At 44.1% G+C, this 22,487-nt stretch overlaps 1 protein-coding gene across 1 annotated transcript in view; it reads right to left on the reverse strand.

Annotated features, from left to right (window-relative positions):
• Positions 1-15,628, reverse strand: part of itga4 (integrin alpha 4) — a 198,921-nt gene extending 183,293 nt beyond the window's left edge. Inside the window, exons 1-2 of the mRNA XM_085985973.1 lie at positions 15,319-15,628; positions 14,546-14,667 (exon numbers count right to left, since the gene is read on the reverse strand). Coding sequence (XP_085842099.1) covers positions 14,546-14,667; positions 15,319-15,506 — 310 coding nt within the window. The 5' untranslated portion in view covers positions 15,507-15,628. The remainder of the gene's footprint in view (positions 1-14,545; positions 14,668-15,318) is intronic.
• Between the last annotated feature and the right edge of the window lie 6,859 nt (positions 15,629-22,487).

Genomic DNA, 22,487 nt, shown 5'->3' on the forward strand with positions numbered 1-22,487 from the left:
TCCTTCTACACAGACTCAGTTAGAACTCACACTGGCACTGAAAGCTGAAGGCTGTCACTTTTGACAGATCGCAGCCATTCTGCTTTCAGTGCCGGCTGAGTGATGGACTCCCGACGCCTAGAGGAAGAAAGGCTGTTAAGGTAAGTACAGGTAATTTAAACTTCTTTACACACTTTAGACACACCAAACACACTTACCTTTGCACTCATGCACCCATCACTCACCTGAATACCGACATCGTGACCCCTCCAAGTCCTTCAACCCAACGGCCCGCCTGCTCTAACCTGGCGTGGTTTGGAGCCATTGGGAATCCCACATGACACCCCTCAAAATAGGGATTAGGCTAAAAACTGCCTGTTAACGACCTGTTAACAGGCAGTTAATTGGCACTAATCCCTTCCCACCTCGGGTCGGCGGGTCCCAGTGTGGGGCGGGTACCCGCCTCCTTTGAAACTTACGTGGAGGCGGGTTTTGGGCGGGATGGTGTCGGGACCCCCGAATTCGGGATTTTAGCTCCCCGCACGCCTAAAAGCCCGCCTCACGGCACACTGAAAATCTAGGCCATGGTGTTGGTGAAGTGACAGGGGTGGGACCTATGCCTGCCCATGCAATCCTGCCAGCAGATATTTGCATCTCCCAGGAGAGCTCACAGAACCTTGCAGCTCAAATAATATGCTGTGGATTTGTCAAATTCAGCCTCAGAGAAACAGCTACAACACTCCGCATGATTTTGCAATGACCGTTCATGGGGTCACATATTTGAAAGGGCCCACATCAATTTCTGGGTTAGCTTAGCGTCATGTGTTTTCAGAGTCAAAAAGAGGTTGGAAGCTGCTCAATGTGAAGCCCTCACCTTGATTTTAAAATTCTCATCCATTCGCTGTACTTGGTAGTGCTCGTGCTGTCTGATCTCTGAAAATCAGTAGTGTTGGCACTGTGCCTTGTTTGAACTCTGTAAACTGACTGACAATGACTGAATCAAATTACACATTGCAGACAACATAAATTACTCTACAGCAGACTGCATCAAATGATACATTGCAGACACCAGTGTTGGGTGAATACTGTCCTCCCACATCCTGTCGGTGACAACAGAAAGGCTGCTTCTACCACCACGTGGTGGAAATAGATGCAGACAAGAAAGAAACCAATGACTATGGATAGAGATTTTCCTCTGGCATATCCAGAGGTGGTGCCAGCATTCATGAGGATGTCAAACAACCAATGCTACTCCAGCCAATCTGCTAAACAGGCAAGGTTGTAAATAAAAACAGAAAATGCTGGAAATACTCAGCAGGTCAGGCAGCATCTGTGAAGAGAGAAACAGAGTTAACGTTTCAGGTCGATGACCTTTCATCAGAATTGTAAGATTGGGCTTGGAAGAAGCACTGAGAGTAGCAAGGGCACAGAATGTACTCTGGGTGGGGGACTTCAATGTCCATCACCAAGAGTGGCTCGGTAGCACCACTACTGACTGAGCTGGCTGAGTCCTGAAGGACATAGCTGCCAGTCTGGACCTGCGGCAGGTGGTGGGAGAACCAACACGAGGGAAAAACCTACTTGACCTCGTCCTCACCAGTCTACCTGTCGCAGATGTGTCTGTCCATGACAGCATTGGTAGCAGTGACCACCACACAGTCATTGTGGAGATGAAGTCCCGTCTTCACACTGAGGACACCCTCCATCGTGTTGTGTGGCACTACCACAATGCTAAATGAGATAGATTCAGAACAGATCTAGCTGCTCAAACTGGACATCGATGAGACGCTGTGCGACATCAGCAGCAGCAGAATTCTATTCCATCACAATCTGTAACCTCATGGCCCGGCATATCCCTCACCATACCATTACCATCAAGCCAGGGGCCCAACCCTGGTTCAATAAGGAGTGTAGAAGAGCATGCCAGGAGCAGCACCAGGCGTAACTAAAAATGAGGTGTCAACCTGGGGAAGCTGCAACACAGGACTACATGCATGCTAAAAAGCAGAAGCAGCATGCTATAGTCAGGGCTAAGTGATCCCACAATCAACGGATCAGATCAAAGCTCTGCAGTCTTGCCACATCCAGTCATGAATGGTGGTAGACCATTAAACAACTAACGGGAGGAGGAGGCTCCATGAAAATCCCCATCCTCAATGATGGTGGAGCCCAGCACGTGAGTACAAAAGACAAGGCTGAAGCATTTGCAACCATCTTCAGCCAGAAGTGCAGAGTGGATGATCCATAGCAGCCTCCTCTTCAGGTCCCAACATCACAGCAGCCAGTCTTCAGCCAATTCGCTTCACTCCACGTGATATCAAGAAACGGCTGAGCGCACTGGATTAAGCAAAGGCTATGGGCCCTGACAACATCCCGGTTGTCGTGCTGAAGACTTGTGCTCCAGAACTAGCCATGACTCTAGCCAAGCTGTTCCAACACTGGCATCTATCCAATAATGTGGAAAACTGCCCAGGTATGTCCTGTCCACAAAAAGCAGGACAAATCCAATCCGGCCAATTACCGCCCCATCAGTCTAGTCTCAATCATTAGCAAAGTGGTGGAAGTTGTCATCGACAGTGCTATCAAGCGGCACTTACTCACCAATAACCTGCTCACTGATGCCCAGTTTGGGTTCCGCCAGGACCACTCGGCTCCAGACCTCATTACGGCCTTGGCCCAAACATGGACAAAGGAGCTGAATTCCAGTGGTGAGGTGAGAGTGATTGCCCTTGATATCAAGGCAGCATTTGACCGAGTGTGGCATCAAGGAGCCCTAATAAAACTGAAGTCAATGGGAATCGGGGGGAAAACACTCCACTGGCTGGAGTCATACCTAGCACAAAGGAAGATGGTTGTGGTGGTTGGAGGTCAATTATCACAGCCCCAGGACACAGCTGCAGGAGCTCCTCAGGGCAGTGTCCTAGGCCCAACCATCTTCAGCTGCTTCATCAATGACCTTCCCTCCAACATAAGGTCAGAAATGGGCATGTAAGCTGATGACTGCACAGTGTTCAGTGCCATTTGCAACTCCTCAGATAATGAAGCAGTCCATGCCCGCATGCAACAAGACCTGGACGACATTAAGGCTTGGGCTGATAAGTGGCAGGTAATATTTGCACCACACAAGTACCAGGCAATGACTATCTCCAACAAGCGAGAGTCTAACCACCGCCTCTTGACATTCAACAGCATTACCACTGCCGAATCTCCCACCATCAACATCCTGGGGGTCACCATTGACCAGTAACTTAACTGGACCAGCCAGATAAATACTGTGGCTAAAAGAACAGGTCAGAAGCTAGGTATTCTGCGGCGAGTGTCTCACCTCCTGACTCTCCAAAGCCTTTCCACCATCTCCAAGGCACAAGTCAAGAGTGTGATAGAATACTCTCCACTTGCCTGGATGAGTGCAGCTCCAACAACTCAAGAAGCTCGACACTATCCAGGACAAAGCAGCCTGCTTGATTGGCACCCCATCCACCACCTTAAACATTCACTCCCTCCATCACTGGCACACCGTGGCTGCAGTGTATACCATCTACAAGATGCACTGCAGCAATTCACCAAGGCCTCTTCAACAGCACCTCCCAAATCCGTGACCTCTACCACCTAGAAGGACAAGGGCAGCATCGTCGCTGGGTCAAAATCCTGGAACTCCCTCTCTAACAGCACTGTGGGAGTACCTTCACCACATGGACTGCAGCGGTTCAAGAAGGTGGCTCACCACCACCTTCTCAAGGGCAATTAGGGATGGGCAATAAATGCTGGCCCTGCTAGTGACACCCACATCCCATGAATGAATAAAAAAAGGATAATGAAATAGCCTGGCTGGAGGTTTACCAGGGATTCACTGAATACAAAATGTAAACTTAACCTTACTAAGCTGTATAGTAATTTAAGACACTGAACATAACAGTTGTACTGCTCTTAAGTAAAACTCAGCTAACATGTAGATGTGAAATAGGAGGGGGTCAAGGATAAATCCTTGGGGAACACCAGAGGTAACAGTGCAGGAGCAGGAAGAGAAGACATTGCAGGTGACTCTCTTGCTACAACTGGACAGATAAGAATGGAATCAGGGGAGTGCTGTCCTACCCAGCTGAACGATGGAGGAGAGGCATTGGAGGAGGTATTGGTGTGGTCAACCATTCCAATGAAATCCTGGCCAGCCTTCCATCTTCCACCCTCCATAAACTTAAGCTCATCCAAAACTCTGCTGCCCATATCCTAACTCGCACCAAGAGCCGTTCACCCATCACCCCTGTGCTCGCTGACCTACATTGGCTCCCGGTCAAACAATGCCTCGCTTTTAAAATTCTCATCCTCGTTTTCAAATCCCTCCATGGCCTCACCCCTCCCTATCAGTGTAACCTCCTCCAGCTCCACAACCCTCAGATCTCTGCGCTCCTTCAATTCTGGCCTCTTGTGCATCCCCGATTTTAATCGCTCCACCATTGGCGGCCGTGCCTTCAGCTACCAAGGTTCTAAGCACTGGAATTCCCTCCCTAAACCTCTCCACCTCTCTACCTCTCTTTCCTCCTTTAAGACGCTCCTTATAACTTACTTCTTTGACCAAGCTTTTGGTCATTTGCCCCAATATCGCCTTATGTGGCTCGGTGTCAAATTTTCTTTAATAACACTCCTGTGAAGCGCCTCGGGAGGTTTTACGACATTAAAGGCAATGAAAGTTGTTGTTGTTGTAATGCTAAGCTACTACAGTACACTCAAACCAAGCTGCGAATGTAACTATTTAGATTCTGTCAGTTAATAGCTAAGTACCTGCTTAATTCTCAATGCTTAACCTTGTTAATAAAGTAGTATGTTAATGCATCTGTATATCCAACTTCATCTTTGATTAGCCAGTGATTAGCAGTTAACCACCTTACTAGTTGTGTACTGCATCCCCACTGAGATTAGTTTGGTTTGTGTAAATGCTAATATATTTTGGACTAGGTAATGTGAGATTTGGCCCGGAGATGATCATTCCCAACATTCTTGCATTGAGCACTGAGTGCCTCCTACAGATAAAACCAATCTGATCTGGGTGAGCCTATTAGTGATCAGACTATTAAGATGTGATACCAATATTTTTCTGAGAAGAAAAGATGGATTATTATAGGTGTTTTGATAGTTGCATTGTCACTGAAAATTGTTTCAGGAGCATGACCAGTAGCAAAGTCTAAACCACAGTATTGGCATTCTGGTAAAACATAAAGGAGTTAATACTTGAATTCTAGGGGAAGCAAAAGGCAGTCAAAAGGACCATAGATGTTCATACCACCTTATGTTTTCAATTAAAACCTGCTGCCAGATTGAGCTAACCTATCAAGTTGCAGGCTACTAATGTCCTACAGTTCCTGAGTAGGTAACAGTTCAATGAGTAGAAAAGAACTTGAAAAAACATTGATATCAGAAGAGGTGTCATCTCATTTTTATTTAGGCTTTTAGAACAGGAAAGATATTCAGAATCAAATTGGAGTCCTGACCATCAACAGACTAATTAAAATCAGACTATTAAAGAAAGAATGAACTTGCATGTATATCGCCCTTTTATGGCCTCATGACATTCCAAAGTGCTTCACAGCTGATGCAGAAGCAAGAGTGCTGCAACTGAGCCAAGGCTGACAACTATTATGGGTCTTGATTACCATTCCCCCCCATAGCTGCGTGGGCATGCAGTCACACAGCAATGGGGAGAGGCCGCTCACAAGCTGGAAGGGATACCACGCATGCACGGCTGCATCATTTAAAGGGACCATGCACAAAAAAAATTAAAGGGAACATTGGTCTTGACATGTGCCTATTGTTGAACAGGATCCAGGTGAGCGATTGGGACTCCTTAGGCAGTCATTAATGCCTATTTATCCTTTAAGTGGAAATTACCCTTTAAAATTAAATGCATTGTTCATTCAAATTAGAAGGCTTCTGGAAGGTTAGAAAGTGAAAAGGAAGTTGTAAAGAGTTTTGGAAGCAAGTCTTCCAAGCCAAGAAAGTAAAAATGTAAGTTGGTTAAGACAGATTAAAGATTTAATGAACAGAGTAAAAGTAACAGTATTACAATACAGAAAAATAACATACTTGAAAAGTTATTTAAACTAGGATGAGAAAAAGACAACCATAGAAAGAATTCCACCCAGAGGTGAATTGAGTATCCCAGAGGAATGTAGAAACACCCCATGCTACAATAGGCAATCTACTAGAAGAATGCAGTTGTACACCATGTTCATAGCCAAAATACTCAAATGCTGGAAATTTACCAGTGAAACATGGAATACAAACTGTAAACTTAACCTTGTGAAGCTATAGTGTATTCGTAGATCATTGAAAATAAGATTATTAAGCAAAACCTAGTTACTACTTAAATTACTGATTGCCCATAATGATTTAGACAGTTGATTAATATATATCTAAGTATTTTAATGAACTTCTAGGTTAGATAAAGGGGAACCAGTATATAAGAACATAAGAAATAAGAGCAGGAGTAGGTCATTTGGCTCTTCGAGCCTGCTCCGTCATTCAGTAAGATAATGGCTGATCTTCTACCTCAAATCTACTTTTTTGCACTATTCTCATATCCCTTGATTCCCTTAATATTCAAAAATTTATCGATTTCTGTCTTGAATATACTCAACGACTGAGCCTCCACAGCCCTCTGGGGTAGAGAATTCCAAAGATTAACCATCCTCTGTGAAATTTCTCATAATTTCAGCCCTAAATGGCCAACCCCTTATTCTGAGACTGTGACCCCTGGTTCTAGATTCCCCAGCCAGGGAAACATGCTCCTAGTCAAGCCCTGTAAGAATTTTGTATGTTTCAATGAGATCACCTCTCATTCTTCTAAACTCTAAAGAATATAGGCCTAGTTTACTCAATCTCTCCTCATGGGACAACCCCACTGACAATATGACAGTAGATCTAGTATATTTGGATTTCCAAAAGGCATTCGATAAGGTATTACACGAAAGGTTGCTACGCAAGATAAGGGCTCATAGGGCTGGGGGTAATATATTAGCACGGATAGAAGATTGGTTAACAGATAGAAAACAGAGAGTAGGGATAAATGGGTCATTTTCCGGTTGTCAGGCTGTAACTGGTGGGGTGCCACAAGGATCAGTGTTTGGGCCTCAGCTATTTACCATCTATATTAAATCACTTAGATGAAGGGACTGAGTGCAATGTATCCAAGTTTGCTGATGATACAAAGCCAGCTGGGAAAGTAAGCTGTGAGGAGGACACCAAGAGCCTGCAAAGGGATATAGACATGTTAAGTGAGTGGGCAATAAGGTGGCAGATGGAGTATAATGTGGGGAAATGTGAGGTTATTCGCTTTGGTAGGAAGAATAGAAAGAGAGAATATTTTTTAAATGGTGAGAAACTATTAAATGTTGGTGATCAGAGAGATTTAGGTGTCCTCGTACAGGAAACAGAGTTTGCATGCAGGTAGAGCAAGTAATTAGGAAGGCAAATGGCACATTGACCTTTATTGCAAGGGGGTTGGAGTACAAGAATAAGGAAGTTTTACTACAATTATACAGGGCCACACCTAGAGTACTGTGCACAGTTTTGGTCTCCTTATCTGAGAATGGTGTGGAGATGCCGGAGTTGGACTGGGGTGGACAAATGTAAGAAATCACACAACACCAGGTTATAGTCCAACAGCTTTATTTGAAATCACAAGCTTTCGGAGCGCTGCTCCTTCTTCAGGTGAAGGAGCAGCGCTCCGAAAGCTTGTGATTTCAAATAAAGCTGTTGGACTATAACCTGGTGTTGTGAGATTTCTTACATCTGAGAATGGACATACATGCCTTAGAGGCAGTGCAATGAAGGTTCACTAGATTTATCTCTGGGGTGAGAGGATTGTCCTATGAGGAGAGATTGAGTAGAATGGGCCTATACTCTCTGGAGTTTAGAAGAATGAGAGGTGATCTTATTGAAACATATAAGATTCTGAGGGAAATTGACAGGGTAGATGCGAAGAGGTTGCTCCCTCTAGCTGGAGAGTCTAGAACTAGGGGGTACAGTCTCAGGATAAGGGGTCGGCGATTTAAGACTGAGATGATGAGAAATTTCTTCACTCAGCGGGTTATGAATTTATGGAATTCTCTACCCGAAAGGGCTGTGGATATATAGTCGTTGAGTATATTCAAGATTGAGATAGATAGATTTTTGGACTCATGGGGAATCAAAGGATATGGGGATCGGGCGGGAAAGTGGAGTTGAGGACGAAGATCAGCCATGATCTTATTGAATGGCGGAGCAGGCTCAAAGGGCTGTATGGCGGAGCAGGCTCGAAGGGCTGTATGGCGGAGCAGGCTCGAAAGGCCGTATGGCGGAGCAGGCTCGAGGGGCCGTATGGCCTACTCCTGCTCCTAATCCTTGTGTTCTCAATGCTTAACCTTCTGGTGGGGTTAAGTTTGTTATCATGGATGTTGTTAAATAAAATAGTGTTAGTTAATGCATGTCTGTGTCTGACCTCATCTTCGATGACTTTGCCAAGACGGAATTCATTATGTTGTACTGCATCCCAGTGTCGATCGTTTGCTTTGCGTAACTTAATGGCCCAGAAATTCGGGTCGGGGGCTTCCCACGGGTGCAAGCCCCCGACCTGCACTTACCTTGCGCGCCGGCCGTTGAGCTGTGGGCCCCTGTGGAATTCCGATCTGGGGCCTGGTCCAGCTGCCGGCGCGCAGTGCTTGCATATCCCAGGGGCGCAGTTAGTTCGATGCATCCCCATGGATCACGTGGGCCATGGGGAGCCAATCGGAGCAGGGAATCCTCCATTCATAAGTCTGACAGGAAGTGCTGTCAAGACTTATAAATACTACGGCCCCAAAATAGCACTAAATCTTCAAATACATTTTTTTTAAATCACATTTTTTAAATAAACTATAAATTACATGAAATAACTATTTTAAACAATAATTTAAATTTTTGAAAAAAAAATTATTTTCTAACGGGGCTAAAAATAAACTTACCTTGCTTTAAAGTATTTAAAAATAATAAACCTGTGGAAAAAATGTTTTAATTTTAATTAATTCACCACTTACCTTGGAAAAAGCAGGTCTTACGCCTGCTTTTTACATTTCTAAATTCTGCAGGCTTACGTTCCTGGGAAAACCTGTAAAGACCGAAGTTTGATGCGCACGCGCAGACTCCCCCGTGCACGCGTTCGACCTCTGAACCCCTTCGTTCAGAGGAACAGAAGTGCCGGTTTCTCACGCATGCACAGTGCATGCAGGAAACCGGCACTTCCATTGGGCCTACGGGCGAGTACCCCGTGCGTACTCACCCGTGGAGACCCGAATTTCTGGGCCAATATAGTCAGGACTGTTTAATATAAGACTGTTCAAAGGCAAGATAATTTAGGCATTTTATAAACCTTCAACGTGAATGGTAAATTTAACTCAATTCCCAAAGTGTACATGTTAGGAAGAGTTAAACAGTTTGTAGAACACTCTTTCAGCGATACCAATTAACTATTTTATGGGATTTAGTTTTCAATCCATGTTACATGCCACTCTCCTGCTTTTACAATCACACTAGGCAGCTGGTTTTTGTGGGCATACTGAGATATGCTTTCATACGAGACCCACAGAAAGCAAACATACAGAACTAGCTCCCCATATTTACATAATTGAAACTGGCCCAGTTATCGCAAAAGCAGAATTGTTGGCCCAGGTGTAATAATCTGCAATGACACTGTTTCTTGGCGCCTGAGATTGTTTACAGTAAACAGTGCAGCTAACAGCAATCTTATAACATTAAGAGACTGAGACTGCAAGGAATTGTTACCCTTTTTCAAAAAGATCTCTGTTTGATTAGGGGCTTTAAATTTCCAGTAGTTCAGTTGCACAATGGTTTACCATCTGATATAGTGGGAAGTACAACTGAAAGTCTTGTCTGTTTCGCGACTCAGCATGTCAAAGAGGAAATCATCTCCCCGCAGGCCCTCGGATGGGCTGTCCTAGCTATTTTAAGGTTTCTAATTCTATCTAAAACAATATGTTCATCTATTTTAATATTAACAGTTTTACTGCACCCAATTTTGCAATACAACTTCCAACCTATAGGCCACAGCAAAGGAAAAGCTTGCCCAGAGAGATTGGCATGCAACATACTTGAGTGGGGATTGCAAAATCCAGCACGGGATCTGTCCACTTTGGAACTCAAATACTTTCACTTCTCCACAGCTCCTAATCTTCTACCATTACAAAAATATTCCACGTGTCTTTTTCGGATCCAAAGTGGATGATTTCACACTTCCCCACATTGAACTCGATCTGCCATAGTTTTGCCCGCACACTTAATCTGTCTAGGTCCCTTTGTAACTTCCTGCCCTCATCTACTCAACTGTGTCTTATTTCCCAACGAATTACCAACCCACGTCGCAAGGTTACCTCTTGTGCACTCTTATTTTTGCTAATAAACTCATGTGGAACCTCATCAAATGTCTTCTGGAAATCCATATGGACAACATCCATCAACTTTCCCCTATCCACTATCCTAGCGACCTTCTCAAAAAATTAAACTAGATTAATCAGACATGACTTGCGCTTCTCAAATCCATGCTGACTCTCTTTGATCAGATCATATTTGTCCAAGTGCTCAGTCACAATCTTTGATGATGGAGTCTAATAATTTTCCCAAAACTGATGTTAAAATGACATGCCTGTAGTTATCTGCTTTCTCCCTCCCTCCCTTCTTAAATAATGGACTGACTTTTACAATTTTACAATCCAAGGCACAATTCCTGAATCTAGAAACCTTTGGAAAATTTATGACTAGCACATCTGCAATTTTCTCACCTATTTCTTTTATTACTCTCGGGTGGAAACCATCAGGTCCTGGAGATTTGTCTATCTTAAGTCCCATTATTTTCTCCACTGTCTTTTTTTTAAAAAGGGGAGGTGCCTGAGGATTGGAAAGTGGCAAATGTGACACCATTGTTCAAGAAAGGGCGCAAGGACAATCCTAGTAACTACAGGCCGGTCAGTTTAACATCAGTGGTGGGTAAAGTTTTAGAAACAATAATCAAGGAAAAAATTAACGGGCACTTGGAGAGGTTTAAGCTAATTAAGGAGAGCCAACACAGATTTGTAAAAGGCAGATCGTGTTTGACTAATCTAATTAAATTTTTTGATGAAGTAACAGAGAGGATTGATGAAGGGAATGCAATGGATGTTGTCTACATGGATTTTCGGAAGGCGTTTGACAAAGTACCACACAGAAGGCTGGTTAACAAAATTGAGGCTCATGGAATAGGTGGGTCAGTGGCAGCTTGGATAAGGAATTGGCTTAAGGACAGAAAACAGCGAATTGTGGTAAATGGCTGTTTTTCAGACTGGAGGATGATAAGACAGTGGTGTTCCCCAAGGGTCAGTGCTGGGGCCACTGTTTTTAATATATATATATATAAATGACCTGAATATTGGAATATACAGTGTAGAATTTCTAAATTTGCCGATGACACCAAACTTGGGGGTGTGGCAAACGGTGAAGATGATACCAATCGACTGCAACAGGACATAGAAAGGCTAACAGAATGGACAGACAAGTGGCAGATGGAATTTAACACAGAGAAATGTGAGGTGGTGCATTTTGGCAGAAGGAACAGGGAGAGGCAATATACACTTAATGGCACAGTTTTAAAGAGTGTGCAGGGACAGAGGGACCTGGGAGTTAATGTGCATAGGTCCCTGAAGGTGACAGGACATATTGAGAGAGTGGGTAGCAAAGCATATGGGATCTTAGGCTTCCTAAATAGAGGTATTGAGTACAAAAGTAGAGAAGTTATGCTGAACCTTTATAAAGCACTGGTTAGGCCACAACTGGAGTAATGCATCCAGTTCTGGTCACCACACTTTAGGAAGGATATGAAGGCCCTTGAGAGGATGTAGAGGAGATTTACTAGAATGGTTCCAGGGATAGGGGATCTTAGCTACAAGGACAGGTTGGAGAAGCTGGATTTGTTTTCATTAGAGCGAAGGAGGTTGAGGGGTGATTTTATAGAGGGGTACAAGATTATGAGGGGTTTGGACAGGCTAGACAGGGTAAGGCTGTTCCCACTAGTTGATGGTACATGGACTAGAGGACACAGATTTAAGGTTTTGGGCAAGAGATACAGGGGGGAAGTGAGGGAAAACTTTTTTACGCAGCGAGTGGTGAGGACCTAGAATTTGCTGCCGACGGAAGTGGTGGAAGTGGAGACACTCAATGTTTTCAAGCGGAGACTGGATAGGCGCTTGAGGGAAATAAACTTGCAGGGCTACGGGGATAGAGCGAGGGAATGGGACTGATTAGATTGCTCTACAGAGAGCCGGCATGGACTCGATGGACCGAATGGCTTCCTTCTGTGCCATATGACTCTATGGGCAGGATTTTCATTGGGTCGTGGAGGCGGAATTGGAGGCGTGTGGGGGGTTAAAATCGTGAAATCGGGGGGCACAAACCCATCCCGCCCCCAACCCGCCTCCATGCCAGTTTCAAAGGAGGCGGATACCTGAACTGTGCTAGGAGCCGCCTCCCCGAGGCAGGAAGGGGATTAGTGCCAATTAACTGCCTGTTAACAGGTAGTTAATAGGCAGTTTTTAGCCTAATCCCTATTTTTATTCCTGAAGTGTGGGATTCCCGATGGCTCCAAACCACGCCATGTTAGCGAGGCGGACCGTCGGGCTGAAGGGCTTGGAGGGTTCGAGATGTCCGGTGTTCAGGTGAGTGATGGGTGCATGAGTGCAGAGGTAAGTGTGTTTGGTGTGTGTAAAGTGTTTAAATAAGTTTTAATAACCTTTACTTACCTTTACAGCCTTCCTTCCTTCAGGTCTCGGGAGTCCCTCATCTCACTGGCACTGAAAGCAGAATGGCCGTGAGCTGTCAAAAGTTGCAGCATTCAGCTTTCTGTTCTGGAGAGATCTCTAAATCAGCCTGAGAGGAAGGAATTAACTTATTATACAGATTGTCAGTGTTTGACAGCTTCAAAGAGCTGTCAAACGCTGATATTTCATCTGTCAAAAGCTCTTGACAGATGAAATGTCAATCTGTGACGTCACCTGTTGCCGGGTGGCCCTTAATTGGCTTGCTGAGCCCGCTGGGTGGGCTCAACAAGGTCAATCAAGTGAAAATCGCGTGGGTTGGCCACAACTCGATGGAGGCGGGACTACAACCCAAAAAGTTGTAGTCCCGCCTCCTACACGCCTTCAGTATCAAAATACAGCCCACTGACTCTATGGGCCAGAAATTCGGGTCTCCACGAGTGAGTACGCACTGGGTACTCACGCGTAGGGCCAACGAAAGTGCGGTTTCGCGCATGCGCGGGAAACCAGAACTTCCGTTCCCATAAAGGGGATCACAGGCCGAACGTGTGAGCCAGAGAGGCAGCGCGTACGCCTGGAACTTCCTTTTTTTTTTACAGGTTTCTCCCGGAGGGTAAGTCTCCAGCAGCTACGCTTTTAAAAAGCAGTCGCAAGGCCTGCTTTTAACAAGGTAAGTGCTGAATTAAGTAAAAGTAAAACATTTTTTCCACAGGTTTATTATTTTTAAATATTTTAAAGAAAGGTAAGTTTATTTTAGCCCCGTTAAAAACTGTAATTAATATTTTCAAAAATTTAAATTATTGTTTAAAATAGTTATTTTATGTAATTTATAGTTATTTTAAGAATGTGATTTTTAAAAAATTTATTTGAAGTTTGTGTTATATTTTAGGGCCGAATTCTATTCATAGATTTAACAGGTCTTCTATGGGTGAGGCTCATGGTGTGTGTGGACCCTTGGATGGCCATGTGAGGGGTATTTAAATCTCCACTGGAAAATGTGGAAAACCTCTCTGCCTCTCTATCTCTCTCTCCTCCTATAAGACGCTCCTTAAAACCTCTCTCTTTGACCAAGCTTTTGCTCATCTGCCCTAATATCTCCTTATGTGGCTTGGTGTCAAATTTTGTTCGATAATGTTCCTGTGAAGCGCCTTGGGGTGTTTTACTACGTTAAAGGCGCTATATAAATAAAAGTTGTTGTTCAACTCATTGCACGGTTAATTTTGCAGTTGGGCAATTAACAAAGTTTTAAATTTGCCAAGATTTGTAACACTGGATGGAGAGTGGACTAAAGCAGTGTGCGGGGGTTGGGAAGATCAATTAGATTGCCCATGGATTTTATTTAATGGGGTAAATGGAAGTGATTGTATACAGGGCACTGTGATGAGTAAACCACGTACGCACTTAACTTGAGATAATTTGAATTGTATTTTACACTTCTCCCACTAAAGGGAACCTATTATGACCAGTGTTTATCTGTGTAAATGTAGCATTATCAAAGTTCAGCTCCATGGTCACTGCATTTCATATCTAAACAATAATTAACTCCCATGAGACTTAAAAAAAACTCATGTCATATTTGTCATAGGTGAGGGTGGGTGCAAAACACAGCAAACCACCGGGCCAGTCTCCCCCACACAAACTTCCAATTCACATTCTTTGACATTTGCATAACTATTTAAACTGCCCTTCTAGTTTTTTTTCAGTTTTCCTTCTACTATTTTAGACAGAAACTGAACCGTATTGTCACTGCAACTAACCTAAACGTAGTTCTTCACAAATTCCTTCAGGATTTTGGCCGATTCGACATTTGTAAATAATTCCAGGATTTACTATTCCACCATCAAGAGATGAGTTTGCTTTCGGAGCACCGACAACAAACCTGAAATGACAAAGGAAAACAAATCAGGTCACCAGAAGAAAAACAGCAATGGTTAGAAATGTTTCCACGAGTTACATTTACTCCACTGGCAAAATCACAGCGCTTTCAAAACTTTTGGATTAAATGGAACGCATTCCTTGCCATTTAAGTCTGGAATCTACCCAAAAGATCCAGGCCTCTTTCGAAAACATTTTAATCGTGGACTTTTCAGTTTTACTTGACTGAATTCAACGGGACAATTTCCAAAGTTCATGCCATCGGTATTTAAAAAATAAAGTTCATAGAAACATAGAAGATAGGAGCAGGAGTAGGCCATTCGGCCCTTCGAGCCTGCTCCGCCATTCAATGAAATCATGGCTGATCATCCAAATTCAGTACCCTGTCCCTGCCTTCTCCCCATATCCCTTGATCCCTTTAGCCTCAAGAAATATATCCAACTCTTTCTTGAATATATTTAATGAACTGGCCTCCACCGCCCTCTGTGGCAGAGAATTCCACAGGTTCACCACTCTCTGGGTGAAGAAATTCCTCCTCATTTCAGTCCTAAATGGCTTACCCCTTATCCTTAGACATAACATTGTCCTTGTTTACACTTGACAACGAATTAAACCCCCAAAAAACTTTACGTGAACATACTTCAAAACAACTCACCACTTTTCGTCTTTGTAACTGTGCAATATTACCGAATAGCCAAACAATGTATGTTTAGGTCCTTTAACCATAACAGGACTTTCCAAATCTAGATTGTACATGTGCACCGTCCTGAATAAACAACACAGAACCAGGTTCGTCCAAATGTCACTCCGGTAGAAACTCTCTGCAAACTTTTTCAGTCTCATTTTCTTTTGAACTTCAGTTACACTATGTGTCAAAATTGTGAAGGAATTCTGCTCCCCAACTTGAGACTTATTACGGAAGGTGGCTACAATATGAGCGACTAAACCACCAAGTAACACCCACACGAATGAACAAACACACCCATCCGTCGCCGGCCCCCGGTGGCGGCTGCCGAGACTGCGCGGTAGGGGGCGCTGTTCACCTCAGGTCCCAGAGTCCACAGCAGGGCGACCTGGCCAGCACAGACCAAACCAGCGCAGCTGTGCATGTATCGCGCTGTTTTAAGGATTAAGGCACACCTTGGTTCCTATGAGGACTGTCACAGTTATGAAATTTACCCCTGATATTAATTACTTTTTAAAAATTCAATTTGAAAAGGTACACTGGGAATGTGGTGAAGAGGTTTGTAAGCATGGGGGTGGTGTTCTAGGATTGGGTGGGAGAAAGTCTGAGCAGGGTGGTCCTGATGTCCAGCAAGATTTGAGAGGGGGTTTGGAGCATTGGTGATTGCTCGGATCTGGCAGTATTGGGGGAACAGGGATTAACACCCTTGCTGGCTCTGAAAGAAGCAAAGGTAGAAATAGCAGAGGCATTGGTCACAATCTTCCAATCCTCATTTGGATACAGGGGTAGTGCCAGAGGAGTGGAGAGTTGCTAATGTTATACCACTATTCAAGAAAGGGGAGAGGGATAAACCAGGAAACTACAGGCCAGTCAACCTAACATCAGTGGTGGGGAAGTTATTGAAAACCATTATCAGGGACAAAATAAACTTTCATTGGGAAAGGCATGGGTTAATCAAGGAAAGCCAGCATGGATTTGTTAAAGGCAAGTCGTGTATAACTAGATTGAATTCTTTGATGAGGTAACAAAGAAGGCTGATCAAGGTGGTGCAGTAGATGTATATATGGACTTTTGGAAGGCATTCAACAAAGTGCCACACAGAAGGCTTATTAAGAAAATGGAAGCCCATGGAATTAAGGGGAAAGTGTCGGCATGGATTCAAAATTGGCTCAGTGGCAGGAAGCAAAGGGTGGTGGTGGATATATGTTTTTCAGATTGGGAGGTGGTTTGGAGTGGTGTTCCCCAAGGGTCAGTTTTGGGTCCATTACTCTTTTCAATTTTTATAAACAAACTAGGAAAAGTTAGGATTGTTCTCCTTGGAACAGAGAATATTAAGAGGTGACCTAGTAGAAGTTTTCAAAATGATGAGAGGTTTTGATAGAGTAGACGGAGAAAAACTATTCCCTCTGGTGAGTGGATCAATGATCAGAGGTCATAGATTTAAAATCGTTGGCAAAAGATCTAGAGGGGAGAGGAGGAGAAATCATCAGAGAGTTGTCGGGATCTGGAACTCTCTACCTGAAAAGGTCGTGGAAGCTGATTCCAAAAATAATATTAAAAAGGAGTTGGACGGGCACTCGAGGATGAGGAACTTACAAGGTTATGGATAAAAAGCGGGGATGTGAAATGAAGCACGACTGCGCCGGCATGATGGGCTGAATGGCCTCCTTCTGAACTGTAAATTTCTATGGTTCTATGATTCTATGAAGAGAATGTGATCCAAACTGCCTTTGACCCCTTTTGAGCCATTAGCCCCACTCAATTGTTCCAGCATGTCAGATACCCCCGCCGCCATTTCCCCTATAATCAGCTGGTGACTATATGTTCTTGCCTTCAAACATTTAAGCATAAATGTTTTGTTGTTAAAATTAATTAACAGAAAATCATGGGCTGGGGATCGCAATTTCCTGATCTGCATGCCCAGCATGCACAATTATTGAGTTTCTCAACGTATACAGTCTTTGATAAACATAAATTGAAATAATCATTCAATAATCACTTCATAAAGCACTCAAGGTTCATAATTTATGCAGTTGTCAAGACTTAAAAAAAATTGTTAAGCCTCAAAAGTGGTTCAGGAGAGATTTTTTAACAATATATGAAACCGAAAGTAAGGATTAACAAAAAATAATCTATTGTCTCTTCTAATCAGCAAAAAGAACCACGAACAGCTGTTATTATTCCAACGAGCTGCTTTTGTTATTTTGTGAGGAGTTCATAAAACAATAGCACAATATTTTTCTAATTTGTTCTTAGACTGTGGGCGATGCTGGGGATGCCAGATCTATTGCCAGTCCAGAGTTGCCCTGAGGAGGTGGCTGTGGGCCTTCCCCTAGAACTGCTATCATCTTTGTGATGATGTTGCTCCCACAATTATGTTAAGTATTTTTTTATATATTAATTCTTGGGATGTGGCCATCACTGGCAAGGCCAGCATTTATTACCCATCCTTAGTTGCCTTCTTCTTGAACCGCTGCAGTCTGTTTTGTAGCAGTTTCAATACAACTCAGTGACTTGCTAGACCACTTCAGAGGAGAGTTAAGAGTCAATCATGTTGGTGTGGGCCTGGAGTCACATATAGGCCAGACCAGGTAACGATGGCAAGTTTCCTTCTCTAAAAGATATTAGTGAACCAGTTGTCTGACAGCTTCATGGTCACTGATAGCAACATTTTTCCCCCGTTCTCCAGATTATTACTCCAGGCCTCTGGATTACTAGGCCAGTAACATAACTACTGCACTACCAAATAAAATTCCAAGTCAGGATGAAGTGTGATTTGGAGGTGTTACTGTTTCAACAACATGGCTGCTCTTGTCCGTGCCCCACCTAAATAATAAGGGCCACTCCCCATAAATCACTCAAAAAACTTTCTGAACATTCTCAAAAAAATGTTAGTGTGGCGGAGCCACTGAATGACTCTGGGCAACTGTATATAATTCCCTTTAACGATGTTCTAACACCAGCCTAAGCCGGTACCATGGTGTTAGACATTACTTTGTTTTGTATATAGTGTTTTGTATGTACGGGGCGTGGCCCCTTTAAGAGCGCAGGAAAACGTGGGTAAACGCGATGACGTCACGTCACAAACCAATTGACTGCCCAAGCAGTCCTCGTGGAATCTCCATCTTGTTAAAGACCTGTTTGATTGATCTCCTGAGTCGACCTCAGTTATTAGTTAGGAATTCGTCAATTCCTACATTGGTGACCCCGTTTTTTTGTGAATGTTTTTCGCAAAAAGGACACAACATGGAGGCCAATGCCATTTCGCTGAAGCTACCGCAGTTCTGGGAGCAGCAAGCGACCTCGTGGTTCATTCAGGTCGAGGCCCAGTTTGCCCTGAGGGACATCATTGCAGATCAGACCAAATATCTCTATGTGGTCTCCGCACTCAACAGCTCTACCGCCTCGCGGATCGTCAGCCTCCTCGAGAACCCTCCAACGGAGCGCAAGTATGAGACCCTCAATGCGCGGTTGCTGCAAGTTTTTGGGCTCACTAAATCGGAGCGCGCCCGTCGATTGCTTGCTATGCCCGGGCTCGGGGACGCCAAGCCTTCGGAGTTAATGAGCCAAATGCGCACACTCCTTGGCTCAGAACCGGAATGCTTCCTATTCCGTGAACTATTCCTCAGCCAGCTGCCGGAACAGGTGCAAGCTGCCCTGGCCAGATCTGAAGTTGAGGACTGCGCAGCACTCGCGGCAGAGGCGGACAAAATTTTTGTGGTTACTCAGCAGTACTGCGCTGCCACGAGGCGCCCATCCCCCACAGACGCCGCCCCAGCTCGTCAGCCTGCTGGGCTGTGTTTCTACCATGCGCAGTTCAGCGCAAAAGCGAGATGTTGCCGCCCCCCCTGCAGCTTTCCCCCCCAAAAAACAATGACAACTACGACTACCAAGGAACGGGTCTAACGGGTGCCCCGCGGCCGCGATGGCGATCAGCAACGCGGGCAAGTTGCTGTTTATCACCGATACTCTCTCCGGTCGTCGTTTTCTGTGCGACACTGGAGCGCAGTGCAGCATTTTACCTGCGTCCGCCCTCGATATGCAGACCGGGATTCATGGCCTCGCCCTTGAAGCAGCCAATGGCGGAGCAATTCGGACCTTCGGCAGACGGCGAGTGCAGGTGTGTTTTGGGGGCCAACGTTTTCACTGGGAGTTTGTTACGGCTAATGTTTTGCAACCCATTCTCGGCACGGATTTCCTGTGCGCCAACAGCCTCCTGGTCGACGTGCGGAACCAGCGGTTGATCAACGCGGCAACTTTTCATTCTATCCCTTGTTACATAAGAACATAAGAACATAAGAAATAGGAGCAGGAGTAGGCCAATCGGCCCCTCGAGCCTGCTCTGCCATTCAATAAGATCATGGCTGATCTGATCCTAACAGCCAATCTACTATCACAGAACCATCTCCTGAATCTAACAGAATTAGACACACGAAATAGGAGCAGGATCAGGCTACACGGCCCCTGGGCCCGCTCCGCTACCCACAGGGCCATGTCCGATCCGAACCTAGACTCATGTCCAAATTCCTGCCCACTCCCCGTAACCCTTAATTCCCTTTACTTCTAGGAAACTGTCTATTTCTGTTTTAAATTTATGTAATGATGTAGCTTCTACAGCTTTTTGGGGCAGCATATTGCATGGACCTACCACCCTCTGAGTGAAGTAGTTCCTCCTCATCTCAGTTTTGAAAGAGCAGCCCCTTATTCTAAGACTATGCCCCCTAGTTCTAGTTTCACCCATCATCGGGAACATCTTCCCCGCATCCACCCGATCCAACCCCTTCACAATCTTATATGTTTCAATAAGATCGCCTCTCATTCTTCTGAACTCCAATGAGTAGTGTCCCAATCTACTCAACCTCTCCTCATATGTCCATCCCCTCATCCCCGGGATTAACCGAGTGAACCTTCTTTGTACTGACTTGAGAGCAAGTATGTCTTTTCTTAAGTATGGACACCAAAACTGTATGCAGTATTCCAGGTGCGGTCTCACCAATACCTTGTACAACTGAAGCAATACCTCCCTATTTTTATATTCTATCCCCCTAGCAATGAAAGCCAACATTCCATTGGCCTTCTTAATCACTTGCTGCACCTGCATACTAACCTTTTGAGTTTTGTGCACCAGGACCCCCAGATCCCTTTGTACTTCAGTACTTTCCAGTTTCTTGCCATTAAGATAATAACTTGCTCTACGATTTTTCCTGCCAAAGTGCATAACCTCACACTTTCCAGTATTGTATTCCATCTGCCAAATCTCTGCCCACTTACTTAGCCTGTCTATGTCCCCTTGCAGGTTTTTTATGTCCTCCTCACTCACTACTTTCCCTCCCATCTTAGTATCATCTGCAAACTTTGATATGTTACACTTGGTCCCCTCCTCCAAATCGTTAATATAGATTGTAAAGAGTTGGGGACCCAGCACTGACCCCTGCGGAACACCACTAGTTACTGATTGCCAGTCTGAGAATGAACCATTTATCCCAACTCTCTGCCTTCTGTTAGATACCCAATCCTCTATCCATGCCAGAATATTACCCCCAATCCCGTGATTTTTTATCTTAAGCAATAATCTTTTGTGTGGCACCTTGTCAAATGCCTTTTGGAAGTCTAAATACACTACGTCCACTGGTTCCTCAAAGAACTCCAGCAAATTTGTCAAACATGACTTCCCCTTCATAAAACCATGCTGACTTTGTCCTATTAAATTATGATTATCCAAATGTCCTGTTACTGTCTCCTTAATAATGGACTCCAAAATTTTACCTACCACAGATGTTAGGCTAACCGGTCTATAGTTTCCAGCCTTCTGTCTACTGCCCTTTTTAAATAAGGGTGTTACATTAGCAGTTTTCCAGTCTGCCGGGACCTTTGCTGAGTCCAGGGAGTTTTGGAAAATTATTACCAATGCATCCACAATCCCTACCGCCACTTCCCTCAAGACCCTAGGATGTAAGCCATCAGGTCCAGGTGATTTATCCGCCTTGAGTCCCATTATTTTACCGAGTACCACTTCCTTAGTGATTTTGATCATGTTTAGCTCCTCCCCCCCATAGCCCCCTGTTTGTCCAGTGTTGGGATATTCTTAGTGTCCTCTACTGTAAAGACTGATACAAAATATTCATTCAGTGTTTTTGCCATCTCCATATTTCCCACCATTAATTTCCCGGTCTCATCCTCTAAGGGACCAACATTTGCTTTAGCCACCCTTTTTCTTTTTATATAACTATAAAAACTCTTACTATCTGTTTTTATATTTTTTGCTAATTTACTTTCATAATCTATCTTCCCTTTCTTAATCAATCTTTTTGTTACTTTTTGCTGTCTTTTAAAGTTTTCCCAATCCTCTATCCTCCCACTAGATTTGGCTACCTTATATGCCCTTGTTTTTAGTCGAATACTATCCTTAATTTCTTTACTTAGCCACGGATGGCTGTCTTTCTTTTACACCCTTTTCTTCTCAGTGGAATATATATTTTTTGGAAGTTTTAAAATAACTCCTTAAATGTACACCACTGACCATGTATCGTCTTACCCTTTAATCTATTTTCCCAATCCACTTTACTCAATTCCGCTCTCATATCTTCATATTCTCCTTTATTCAAGCTTAGCATGCTTGTTTGAGATCCAACCTTCTCACCCTCTAATTGAATATGGAATTCAACCATGTTATGGTCACTCATTCCAAGGGGATCCTTTACTAGGACATTTTTAATTAATCCTGTCTCGTTACACAGGACCAGATCTAAGGTTGCTTGCCCCCTGGTCGGTTCAGCTACATACTGCTCAAGAAACCCATCCCTAATACACTCAATGAACTCATCCTCAAGGCAGCCCTGCCCAATTTGATTTGTCCAATTAATATGATAGTTAAAATCCCCCATAATTATAGATGTTCCCTTATTACAAGCCTCAACTATTTCCTGATTAATACTCCGTCCAACAGAGTTGCAACTGTTCGGAGGCCTATAGACTACGCCCACTAGTGTTTTTTTCCCCTTATTATTCCTTATCTCCACCCAAACTGTTTCATTATCCTGATCTTTTGACCCAATATCATTTCTCTGTATTACAGTGATTCCTTCCTTTATTAACATAACCACCCCACCTCCCCTTCCTGCCTGTCCTTCCTGATCGTT

The sequence above is a fragment of the Somniosus microcephalus genome, chromosome 4, assembly GCF_052327205.1.
Source record: "Somniosus microcephalus isolate GS21.2 chromosome 4, FLI_Smic_1.0, whole genome shotgun sequence".
Taxonomy (NCBI): Eukaryota; Metazoa; Chordata; class Chondrichthyes; order Squaliformes; family Somniosidae; genus Somniosus; species Somniosus microcephalus.